The sequence below is a fragment of the Amblyomma americanum genome, chromosome 2, assembly GCF_052857255.1.
Source record: "Amblyomma americanum isolate KBUSLIRL-KWMA chromosome 2, ASM5285725v1, whole genome shotgun sequence".
In the NCBI taxonomy this organism is placed as follows: Eukaryota; Metazoa; Arthropoda; class Arachnida; order Ixodida; family Ixodidae; genus Amblyomma; species Amblyomma americanum.
Genome location: NC_135498.1, coordinates 83,428,195 through 83,441,585, shown reverse-complemented (window position 1 = coordinate 83,441,585; position 13,391 = coordinate 83,428,195). Strand labels below are relative to the sequence as shown.

The following is a 13,391-nucleotide window of genomic DNA, read 5'->3' as shown; positions in this document are numbered from 1 at the left end:
TTAGTTCCGTTTGATACAAAATATTTCCTCGCGACGTAATAGTCCCCGTTAGTTGTTTGAAACTGAACGTAAACCAACTTGAGGCAAAAAAACTTATTGTAAACTATTTCTCAGGTGCAGCCGAAACTCACGTGGCCATCTTAACATTTCGATGTCGCACGCACCATTTGAAACAAAACAATTCGCATCCAAATAATTTCGTCCTCAACTTCTTTAAGCTATTTTTCTGTTCTTTTCTTTGGATATTTTACAAGCTGTGTCCCCATTAAATTTATTATTTAGAAATTTTGCTAGAGGACTAGCTACCCTGTTAAATCCTTGACTCGTTCTGGCAGTTGACCCCGCCCAGCTCTCTTTATATCTCATGACACACTATAATTGCCATGGTTTAATCAGGTTCTGCAGCTCTGCAGTTTAGAATCTTGGCTCTGAAATTTAATCATTTCCAATACCCTCATGGCTCAGAGGGCATTACTGAGAGCAGTGGTACACACAAAAAATACATTGGTTACAGGACAATGCATACAGCAAAAAAAAACCTCTACAGCAAATTCTGACAAAATGAAACATAATAACTATAACAAATTTGTCAGTCAAAAAAACTAAACAGGAGAATAAATACATGTACCAAAAAGAGAAAATTCACACGAAGAAAACTAGGAGCAAATTGTGGTAAACGCCGAAGATATTGAAAAGAAAAGATAACATTACCAATAGTAGCAATATTCAGAATACAACTAGCAGAATTTTTCGTTAGAGCCACTATGCACGTTGTCTGGAGTCTGCAAGCAAACGCAATAAGCAGTGCGGAAGCACCATGGAAGCAACTACTTGGCCACCGCAGCGGTGGCCAAGTGGTTGAGCATCCGCATCTCATGCAGAAGGTGCGAGGTTCGATCCCCAGTGCCGCCGGGCACACGCCGGTGATACAATGGGTACAAGCTTTCCCCTGGTCTGCTGCTCAGCTTATTTAGGATGAAATGCTTGGGAAATGGGTCTTCGACCCCACCTTGAGAAGACGATAATATCACGTGCCATGGCGCTCTTTGTCCATAGATTCCCTTGCGCCATAAAAATCCATAATCGTCATCATCAAGCAGATAAACAAAGGCGCTGGCTGCAATCAAACGGTCACTGCTCTCGATCGTGAGAGATCAGCGCCCAAAGTGAGTGTAAGTGTCAGGAAATAAGAGCAGGATACGAGTGAAAATGAGTACAATAGCATCAGTTTGATAGCTTAATATTTTTCGCGGATTTATTGAGACACACGAATGCCTACGCAATTGTCGCCGTTGCTGAGATCGCGTAACTCTTCATAAATTTTGTGTGCCTCTGCTGCTGGCCCAATGCTTCAGTTTTATGCAGTTATTAAAATGTGATGTCACAGCTTGTCCTGTATGATTTAGCCGTTGCCTTTCTAGGTTCTTATGCGCACTCATATCCTCGCGTAATCGGCTACTGAAGCACGACCATGTTTGGCCAATGTAGTTGCACTCACAAGAAAATATCGCGTTTTTTAAGATATTGCAGTAAGATACCAGAGTCCCGTGATTTTCAACCATTTCCCTCTGCCAGGTCCCACACACAGGATCGCAGATGTGTTCCTGTCACTGCTGCTGTTTGCCTGGGCAACGTGGTTCGCTTCAGCGACTAAGATTAAGCGACCACCCAACATCGTATTCATCCTGGCGGATGATCTCGTGAGTGAAGGACACAGGACAGTATTTATTTTGGCGCCATGGTCTCAGGCCGCAGTACTCAAACGTTCTCTAGAGCTTCCAACAGCTTCCTGCAGGGGCAGTGGTGTATCGCCTTAACGACTGCCCCACTGCGTCAGGAGTGGTATGAGGACTCCCAGTGATCTATTAATATATGGTATAAAATTACCAATCCCGCACATATGGACATTAACCAATTAACGCTTTCGCGCGATACCCCACAGGCAGAGCTACCGCAGAATCACAAACAGAAAATGCCAATGCATTCAAACGATCTATCAAGGACCGCATAAGAGTTTTGGTGCTTTAATTTTCACGCCTTTATTTGCACACTCTGTATTTTAGCTTCATTTTCTATGCATTGGGTAACCATGCATGAGCTATGCATGGTTACTTAATGCATAGCTCATGCATGAAGGCTTCTATGCATTGGGTAACCATGCAATATGAACTTTCTCTGGCGCACTACGCACAAGTGTCCTGTATGCCAGCAGTTTCCTCTCTGAGGAAAAGCCTATGAGTTCGTCCAAGTTCGGAATAAGCACAGAATCTCTTAGCGGAGCAGCTGCCGGCGGCGCGGCGCCGTGGCTGATCACGTGGTTGGTCACGTGACCAAGTTCCACTCGGCCAGCTGCAACTATCGCGTCACTCCAGGTTGCACCAAAGCTCCACCATCGCCAATGTTTTTCTCGCGTACCCTGTTTAGTTTGGCATGCAGTACCTTATAGAGGACGATGTGTGGTTTTTGATCGTGGTTATTGTCCTGGAAACTATTTTTCAGGTTGAGCGCCATCTTCCTATGCCTTTGCATGCTCAAATTGGCCATCATGGCTATTATTAAGTGGGTTGAAGATATGACATCTGAGTGTAGGTGGCGACTCCATGCTATGTGTCCACCGTTCTGAATGCAGGGATGGGGTGACGTCAGCTTCCATGGCTCTACACAGATCCCGACGCCAAACATCGATGCCCTGGCCAGCACAGGAGTCGTGCTCAACAACTACTATACCATGCCACTCTGCTCACCTTCGAGGGGAGCTCTCTTGAGTGGATTATATGGCATACATATCGGTTAGTGTCCACTCGCCATCTCAACCACACGCTACGTCGAAACGCGGACTGTCTTTTCCTTGCCACCTGAAGCCTGCATTGGTTTGTTCGTACAAACTTGTTATTGCGGCATTCAAGACACTGAAGGCTGAGCAATTAACCTTGTAGTGTGCGGCCAGGATGGAGACAAAATTGTGTTCCAGTTCTCTAAAGTTTTAACAGTCGTCATTTCTCGTGAAGGCCCCGCTATCTCTGATAATAAGGCAAACACAAGAGAAAGTTAGTTTATCATGATTGTATTGTATCGATCATGTGGCTCGACAGATGCTGAACTGAAACAATAGAAGTTTGATAGTTATTGTTTTGTCAAGCCCCCTTTCTCCATTCGCATTTGTTTAAGGAAATCTCATCGTGAATGCCCTCACCGCAGAAGGCGTAAGCATGACTTATAAGCAATCTTTTAGGGCATGTTTCCTTCTTAACGTACTACGAATGAATTCGAAGATTTCGGTTCACCGCGAATTAGTGGTTCCCACCTGAAATTATTTCACTAGCTTTAACTTTGCTTTAGCTGTGTTTTTCTTAAGCTTTAACTGACCTCACTGAGTTTAGCTGCGCTTTATCTGTTGAGTCATATTTCTTAGAAAAGCCTACCAGCTGAATCTTATTTTCAAAGTTCATGCATTAAGCCTCTTTGTATTATTGGTGCTGATCGCAACGCTAAAACAGCACCATGCTAAAATTAGCATTCATGGTCTGTGATATTTATTAATGACCAAACATAGCTTCACAACGAGCTACATATGCTGACGAAATTCGTCGACACAAGGCGGATGACTGTGAGTTACAAAAAACACGGTCTCATTGTGAGTGGAAATGAAAAAAAATGAACTACTCAATACTGATTATGCGGTAAGTCACACTGCAACATCATCTTATGCAACAAAGTAGTGCAGATGCCTTATGTGTAATATATTATCCACAAATAATCATTGTATTCAGGTCACAAGTAACTGAAATTGATGTTTTAGCTGCCCTATTCAAACGTTTACGTTATGTTATGTCTACTGAACCGGATCGAAAGCTTATAACAATGTTATTTTACCAATTCTAAAATAAGCAAGCAATTCCCAACCTCCACTCACTGATGTTCACAAATTTGTAATAGCGTTCAAGAATAAAAGAAAACAAATTTAAATATTTAAATTTGAAAAAGAATAATTTAATGTAACACATACAATTAGGGATTGCTACCCCAGCGGCCAGTGCCGCCGAAGGAGAGAAAGCTGAAGAAGACTAAGCTGACGCTCTCGAACTCTTGGCTTGGAGCTACGCTGTGTCGACAATGATTTTACCTGTCCACATTTCTTGTGCGTCTGATTTTCGTCTTTACATTTGGTGGAGGTGCTGCCTGTTCCCACCCTGGAGCTACAGACCTTACGGATCTACGGACCTCAAGATCTACACGCCTTACCAGCCTCTACCACGATGACTGATACCCAGCCCCAGCCTGGCTCCACTGTTCCTGCCGCCGTCGTCTGTTCCGGTCGCGTGCGTCAGCGCGACCCTACGATCTTCAGCGGCACGGACGACACCGACGTCGAAGACTGGCTCGCCTCCTATGAACGCGTAAGCGTCTATAACAAGTGGGACGACAGCGTCAAGCTGGCAAACGTCATCTTTTATCTGACCGACGTCGCCAAGTTGTGGTTTCGCAACCACGAAGCCGATTTTTCTATCTGGGCGGCCCTCAAAACCAGCCTTACCGATGTATTCGACCGCCACGCTGTCCGAAAACTTCGTGCCGAACAACGGCTGCGCAGTCGGGCGCAGCAGAGCAACGAAAATTTCACAAGCTATATCGAGGATGTCGTTGATTTATGCAAGCGTCTGAATCCACCCATGAGCGACGCGGACACACTCAAACACATTCTTAAAGGGATTGAGGACGACGCATTTCAGATGTTAGTGTCCAAAAATCCTCAAACCATCTCCGACGTCGTTTCTTTGTGTCAGAGCTATGACGAGCTCCGGAAACAGCGTCTTGTCACCCGTCGTACCATTTGCCCGGACGACACCCTTTCGAGCTTGGCTGTCGGCGGTCCTGCTCACGATCAGTCGACCCTTCTTCAGCAGATCCAGCAGTTTGTGAGCGAGGAGGTCGCCCGCCAGCTATCGCTGGTTACCTGCCCACCCGCTCCAACGCCAACGCTGTCGCCTTCCATTCAGCGTGTCATCCAGGAGCAGGTTGCAGAGGTTCTGCCGCCCGCTAATCCACCACCTGTAGTCACTGCACCGCTCACCTATGCTGAAGCTGTCGTCCGGCCACGACCTCAGCCGGTTGTTCCTGCCTATGCGCCACCTTGCACTGTCTTTCCTGACCCGCCGCTCGCTCCTACAATGCCTCACCCTCACCGGCCTTTGCCTCGCACCGCTCCACGCCCTCTGAATCCGTGGCGCACGCAAGATAACCGCCATATTTGCTATATTTGCGGCCTCGCTGGTCATGTGGCCCGTTGGTGCCGCACCCGCGGATCCCGTCCTCACGACTACGAGCGAGCGCCGACGTACGACGTTCCCGTGCCCTCCGCACCTGACTCTTCTCATCTGCCCCAGCATCCCTCTACCAATCGCTCCGACTCCTACCACCGAACCCCCCGGTCGCCATCTCCTCGCCCCCGTTCGGTCTTTCCTATGCGCCGCCGGTCGCCACCTCTCCAAGCGGAAAACTAGCCGCCGCAGTTCCGGAGGCAAGAACTGTGCCGTCACCGACCGTCTCAAGCCCTATTGCCACTCCTGTGAACATTCTTGAAGTGCTGGTTGAAGGTGTTCCTGTTCATGCGCTCATTGGCACTGGTGCTGCCGTGTCCATCATTAGCTGCAACTTGTGCCGCAAACTAAAAAAAGTGACGACGCCGCTCTCTAAAATTTTCCTTCGAACCGCCAGCGCTGACCCCATTCGACCTCTCGCAGCGTGCACCGCTCGCCTCATCATCCAAGGCCTCTCCTACACCATTGAGTTCTTCGTTCTTGCCCGGTCCTCTCACAACATCATCCTCGGTTGGGACTTTCTGTCCGCGCATCACGCAATCATCGGCTGTGCACGTGCTCAAATTGATTTGTCGCCGCTGTGTGATCCTCTTGTGGACGCCTCCCCTACTACTGCCGCGCATATTCTCGCCACTGACAACACCGACGTGCCGGGTTTCTCTTCTGTTCTTGTGCCATTTACTTGTGCTGCACTCTCTGACGCTACTGTCCTTTTTTCGCCCTCACCCCTTTGTGCGCACCGCAAATCTGTCATGCTCCCGCATGCTGTGCTCACAATTTCTGGTGGTTGTAGCGCCCTGTACGTTGCGAACCCGTTGCCTATCCCGACCAATTTATTTCGGGGAGAATCGCTTGGAGCGGTTGATGTCGTCGATCTCGACGACGCTTCACCTGTTCCGGATGACCCTCCCTCGTATGACATCAATGCCCTCACTCCTCCCATCGTCGCAACCGATCAGACCTCACCCGACCGGCTTGCCGATTCCGTCGATGCCGCTCTGCCACCTCTCCAACGCGCCCAGCTTGTCGCCTTGCTTCAGCGCTTCCGCGCGTCCTTCGATTCTCATCAAGACACCTTGGGTCGTGCAACAGCGGTTCGCCACCATATCGACACTGGAACACATCGACCTTTGCGCCAGCGCCCTTACCGCGTCTCCTCCGCTGAGCGCCGCATAATTGATGATCAGGTGAGCGACATGCTACACCGTGGAGTGATCCAGCCCTCTCACAGCCCGTGAGCTTCTCCCGTTGTACTCGTCAAGAAAAAGGACTGTTCCATTCGATTCTGCGTAGACTACCGCCGGCTAAACAAAATTACTCGGAAAGACGTCTACCCCCCGCCTCGTATAGATGACGCGCTTGACTGCCTGCAGGGGACAGAGTACTTTTCTTCGTTAGATCTGCGCTCTGAATACTGGCAGGTGCCGATGGCCGAAGCTCATCGCCCGAAAACAGCTTTCATCACGCCTGATGGGCTGTATGAATTTAATGTGATGCCCTTCGGTCTCTGCAACGCGCCTGCAACTTTCGAGCGCATGATGGACAACATCCTACGCGGGCTGAAATGGCAAACTTGCCTCTGCTGCTTGGACGATGTTGTCGTATTCTCCCCGGATTTTCTGTCTCATCTTCTTCGTCTTGAGAGTGTCCTTCAGTGTCTCAGTGACGTTGGCCTGCAGCTTAATTTGAAGAAGTGTCACTTTGGCGCTCGACAGCTGACTATCTTAGGCCACGTCGTGTCCAAGGGTGGTGTTCCTCCCGGATCCTGCCAAGCTACGAGCAGTTGCTGATTTCCCGAAGCCGACCTCCCTGAAAGAACTTAGAAGATTTATTGGACTTTGCTCGTACTTTCTTCGGTTCGTCAAGAATTTTGCTGCAATTATCGCCCCACTGACACAACTTCTCGCCGCCGCCGGCCACGACTTACCGGTTTGGTCCACTGCATGCGACGAAGCTTTTGCCATGCGGCGCCATCTTCTCACCTCCCCTCCGATTTTGCGCCATTTCGACCCTTCCGCCTCTACAGAACTCCACACGGACGCCAGCGGCATCGGTCTGGGTGCCGTTCTTGCTCAGCGCAAACCTAGATTCAATGAGTAAGTCGTTGCTAATGCAAGCCGTGCACTCACAAAAGCGGAGACTAATTATTCCGTCACAGAAAAAGAATGTTTGGCAATTATTTGGGCGATCACAAAATTTCGCCCTTACTTATATGGGCGCCCGTTCGCTGTCATCCCAGATCACCATGCCCTTTGCTGGCTTTCGTCACTCAAGGATCCTTCCGGCCGCCTGGCTCGTTGGGCTCTCCGATTACAAGACTATAACATTCAGGTCATTTACCGCTCCGGACGCAAACACTCCGATGCTGAGGCCCTCTCACGCTCCCCTGTGTCCTCTGAACTCGACCAACCATCTATTTCCAGCCTCACGCCTTCTTTCAATACCACTGATATGGCTTCTGAGCAGCGCAAGGATCCATGGATAGCTTCTGTCCTCGATATTTTAGCCAACCGCTCTGCCAGCCCCCCTTCTAGAGCACTCCGTCGTCAAGCCCGTCACTTTGCCGTGCGGGACCAGATGCTGTATCGTCGCAACTACCTACCAGATGGTCGCCAATGGCTGCTCGTGATTCCCCGGCATCTCCTCTCCGCTATTTGTGCCAGTTATCATGACGACCCGCAATGCGATCATGCCGGTCTGCTGAAAACTTTTACCCGCCTACGTCTTCGGTATTATTGGCGAGGCATGTACCGTTCTGTCCGTCAGTACGTCCCCTCTTGCTTCGAATGCCAGCGGCGCAAGGATCCACCACAGCACTCACCGGCTCCTCTGCAACTTTTACCTTGTCCGGCGCGCCCTTTCGACCGTGTTGGAATCGACCTTTATGGCCCTTTTCCTACCACTTCTGCTGGGCACCGTTGGATCATTGTCGCCATAGATCATCTCACGCGCTATGCAGAAACTTCCCCGTTACCAGCTGCAACGGCCTCCGACGTCGCCGGTTTCATACTTCACAACATCATTCTTCGCCACGGTGCGCCTCAGGAATTGCTCAGCGACCGAGGTCGCGTCTTCTTGTCAGGCGTCCTGGAGGCCCTTCTTCGGGAGTGTCACATCGTCCACCGTACAACTCCATCTTACCTTCCCCAGACGAACGGCATGACCGAGCGCTTTAACCGGACCCTCGGCGACATGATGGCCAAGTACATTTCATCCGATCACTTCAACTGGGACCGCATTCTACCATTCGTTACCTATGCTTACAATTTTGCAATGCAAGCAACTACTGGATTTTCCCCGTATTTTCTTCTCTACGGCCGGGAGCCATTTTCAATTATGGACACCATACTGCCTTACCGCCCATATTCCTCTGAATTTACAACCGTCTCTCAAGCCGCTGCGCATGCCGAAGAATGCCATCAACCTTTGCTGCCCAAGATCAGAACCGTCAGAAAAGTGCCCGAGCCACTTCTACCTGTCTGCCGCCGGCTTACCTTCCCGACTCCTTAGTTTGGCTTTTGGTGCCCTCCTCCAGCCTGTGCCTGTCGACAAAACTGCTAAGCAAACACCACAGCCCCTATCGCGTAGTTCAGCAGACATCTCCAATTAACTACCTCATCGAGCCCCTCACTCATTCCTGATCATCGACGCCGCGGCCGCGAAATCGTCCACTTCGACCGCCTGAAACCCTACTACGACCCTGCTATCATCTCGTGCCCTCAGGCCGCCAGGATGGCGCCTTTTCACCACGGGGGTATTGTAATACATACAGTTGGGGTTTGCTGCCCCAGCGGCCAGTGCCGCCGAAGGAGAGAAAGCTGAAGAAGACGAAGCTGACGCAGTTCAGTTTGCGAAGAAGACGAAGCTGACGCTCTCGAACTCTTGGCTTGGAGCTACGCTGTGTCAACAAAGATTTTGCCTGTCCACATTTCTTGTGCGTCTGATTTGCGTCTTTACATTATTTTTAGTTCATGACAGAATATTCATTTCACCAATTCACTTCGTTGCTGCCTCCAATCAATCAGCCGTACAATAATACAATAACTGTTTTCTACTTTTGGTATTTCAAGTAATCAATGATCAGTTATTAGTAGTCGGAAAATTTTTTGCGCGTCACTTTCAATTGCTCTAATTTCTTTTCCCTACACTATTTTGGAAGCTTAATGGCGCATGCAATTTGTCGTCTCTTGCACGTTACTGTTCGTCTCCTAACAGTTGTATTACCCATAAACAAATCACCACATTCGTATCTTGCTACGAGTGCTGTTTTTCGCCTTCATTTTCTATCACGATCTAGGTTTCCAGCACGATGCTCTAGAGCCAGCAGTGCCAGCTGGCTTATCGCTAGACGTGAAGATCATGAGCGAATACTTCAAGGAGTTGGGCTATGAAACCCACATCGTGGGAAAGGTATCAATACTTTGTGTCGTTTTGCGTAAAAAAAAACTCGCGCTGCACAGAAGAACGTATTCTATGGATGTAGACTAAATGGTGCCGATTGATATTGCAGGACAGGTGCACGCTACAAGCCTACTCATAGCCGTAAGAAACATAGGTTCCTTAGCTATACACGTCCTTAGCGCGTGCATTATCACCGTAGCCTGGTTGCTGTTGTTGTTGTTGTTGCCTCAAAAGCGATGGCACATACCCACGGTGGGGGATTGACCCGTGTTTGATGCAAATCCAAACAGAATAAAATTCAAAAATTTAAATCTCAAGCGGCTCATCAATAAAAATATGGGAATATGTGAAAACAAATAACGAATTTTGAGAGATCATGAGGAAATCGGAATGAAAATCCAACAAATACATTATCGGTACGCTTCAGCTTCTTTTTTTACTTTCTCTTCATATATAAGAAGTGAAAGAGAACGAATAGGAAGAGCAGCCATCGCAGACTTTTCGCCCTGTCCTAGGGCAAATGGAGAGTAGCGCTTCAGTACTACTCCTGTCTCCTCCTCAGCACACCACAAAGCCGACTTTCTAATAGCCTTATCGAAACAGAAGATGAACGCTATAGTTTTCACATACGATGTGTGACAGAAATGTTCTTTACACCGGAAGAAGTCGTGCAACTATCATTGTAAAGAGAGCTAGGTCACCCAGGCGCATGGCTAGAGGACCTGCATTGAACACAGAATGCTGGCAATTTGCGGCCGCAAAACGTGAAAGACATCGACGATCCATTTGTAAAGTGGAAACCACAGCGAACAAGCCCCAGCCAATCTTCTCGGCATCTTAGTGTTGAACTGCTGTGAGCCAACAGCTTGCTCTCCAAAAGTGCCCGGGCAATACTCGGGCAATGGCCACATGGCTTTGATGGTAGGGAAGAAGTTCCGGGCATGGTTTGGTCATCTACGGCTTTGTAAAGGAAGCAAAACCTTTTGTCACGACGCATGGCATGCATTGCTCTCTTCTTGAGCACAGAAGCGACACGAAGCTGAGCAGGCGGCAAACGCTGAGCTGAGTCGCGGTAGCTTAAGTAGCAGACGAGTTTCCGCGCCTTTGCCAGTAAATGACAGAGGGAGGAGAAAAAAACAGTGAAAGAAACGGCCTCTTCGGAAGTTGCCTTAATATGCTGACCACACTCTCGCCTGGTAACGCCTTTCTGATTGTTATGTCAAGCCAGCTATTGCTAAAGCATATATTACCGAAGGTTTCTAACAATGTTCCGCCTTCGTGCAATGGTCTATCCGGAGAAAGGCAGATACGGGAGCAGTGACGCATGGAGCTGTGTTACATTTCGTATGAAAACTATGCGAAAAAAACTGTATTCACGCGTATGAAAACTCGTATGAAAGCTCTGCGGCAGTGAAGTCTTCCTGCACTAAACGGCAGCTCATGCAGTGAACCTTGGTAGAGTTACAAAACTGAACACGCCGTTGGTACCTAAGTGGCGTGCTGCTGTAGCAGCGAAAAGTGCGGGATCAGCTAATGTTCTCGGACACGTCTCACCAATATAGGCACTGGCCTTTCACACGCTGCAGTGCTCAACAGTGGCCGGATTGGAGAGCTCCCAGCCGATCTTCTCGGCTTCTTAGTGGTGAACTGCTGTGAGCCAACAGCTTGCTCTCCAAGGGTGCCTTTCCCGACTGGAGCCTTGTGCAAGCCTACAGTGTCTCAATATTACCCAGAGAAAAAAGTGGCGCTGCGGTGCTTCGACCGCCATGGAGAGGCACAGGAACGACTGTATGTAGTTACGCACTTCGCTTGGCTATTTTTGGACATGAATAAACGCGGATTCAGCCACAACAATAAAAATCTTCTCGAGGCTAACCTCAAAAAAATTCTTCAAAGTTTTGCATACAGCCAAACTGCGAACTTTCCAATGCGTTTATTTTTGTTGCAGAGAAAATAGCGCCAGTAAAATGGTCTTATTGCGCACAGAGGAGATCATCGCGGCCCAGCTGCTGATTATGAGGCGAAATCAGTGTTTCCAGTAAACAATAGGAAAGTTGAAGTCAAAACATCTTCTCGCTCTCCCGCCGTGGGAGATGAAACTCGCATAGACGAAGGCACCCCTTTTCCTTTTAGATAGTTTCGAGAGATTTATGTTCGCAAGTTCTTTGAGTTCTTAAAAATAAAAAGAGAGTAGTGTCGTCTATTACACAAGGAGCTCGAGAAGCACGGTGAAGATGCAGTGACCGTCCGGTTACGAGCGAAGTACTTGCCGCACACTTCGACCGCACAACACGGCCCATAGGAGGGGTGTCCGAAAGCAGAATTGGATAAGGACTTTAACGTAGAAGACATCAGGACGGCGCTGCACAACCTCCACAGCAGACCGGCACCGAGCCCCGGCGGGGTGTCGAATCGCGCCCTAAAGAATCTCGACGACCGATCCGTGGAACAGTTAACGGCATTCATCAATGAGTCCTGGCAGCGCGGCACCTTCCCGCAACAGTGGGAAACTGCGAGAATGATACCAATCCCAAAACCCGGAAACCCGCCGAGCCTCGACAACCTTCGCCCGATATCCCTAACGCCGTGCGTCAGCAAGACCATGGAGCACGCACTGCTTAACCGCTGGCAAGCCCACTTAGAGCAGAAAGGGGCATACCCACCATCCATAATTGGATTCCACCCCCTATTATCCACGCAAGACGCAATGTTACAACTGAAGCACCAGGTGCTTGACGGCAAGACGAGAGACACCAGAGCAATTCTCGGCCTTGACCTTGAAAGCGTGTTCGATAGAATCGCGCACTCGGCGATCTTACACCACATATCGCGGCAAAACCTAGGTGTACGCTCGTACAACTACGTTAAAGATTTTCTGACAGACAGGCGAGCTTCTTTAGTGGCAGGGGATATCCACCTAGAAGAGCAAACGCTGAGAAGCACCGGCACCCCGCAGGGCTCCGTCATCTCGCCCATGCTCTTCAACCTCGTCATGATCGGGCTAGCAGAAAAGCTACAAGAACTCGAAGACGTCCGGCACACCATATACGCCGACGACATAACACTCTGGGTGCACGAAGGCAGCGACGGTCACATCGAAACGGCACTGCAACTAGCAATCGAGACAATAGAGGGTACGGGATTACGATGTTCGCCTACAAAGTCGGAACTCCTACTCTACCGCCCTACGAAGAGGGTCAGACCACCCGGGTGTGGTCGGAATGCGGCAACAACCAGACAAGATTACGAAGAGATCAGACTACGCACGAGCAACGGAGCAACCATCCCGATAGTGCACATAATAAGGGTCCTTGGCATGATAATCGAAGCCAATGACGTGAACGGCGAAACGATCACTAAATTACAGCACACGATAGTTAAAACCATGCGAATCCTCAAGAGGGTCACCAACAGAAGAAACGGAATGAGGGAGGCGAGTCTCACACGACTCATACACTCCTTCGTCATGAGCCATACTGCGTACGTCGCGGCATTCCACAACTGGTACAAGAAAGAAGAAGCCAAGATCAACATCCTCATCCGCAGGGTGTACAAGATAGCACAGGGTCTACCCGAGTCCACCAGCACGCAATGCTTGCTCCAGCTCGGGCTTCACAACACCCTTACCAAAATCGCCGAGGCGCAGCGCATTTCACAACTAGAAAGATTAGC

The 13,391-nt window shown here is 49.3% G+C and overlaps 1 protein-coding gene across 1 annotated transcript in view; it reads left to right on the top strand.

Moving 5' to 3' along the window:
- The window catches only part of LOC144121534 (arylsulfatase B-like), a 66,704-nt gene that overhangs the window by 19,549 nt on the left and 33,764 nt on the right, over positions 1–13,391 (top strand). Inside the window, exons 2-4 of the mRNA XM_077654795.1 lie at positions 1,576–1,700; positions 2,630–2,789; positions 9,616–9,728. Coding sequence (XP_077510921.1) covers positions 1,576–1,700; positions 2,630–2,789; positions 9,616–9,728 — 398 coding nt within the window. The remainder of the gene's footprint in view (positions 1–1,575; positions 1,701–2,629; positions 2,790–9,615; positions 9,729–13,391) is intronic.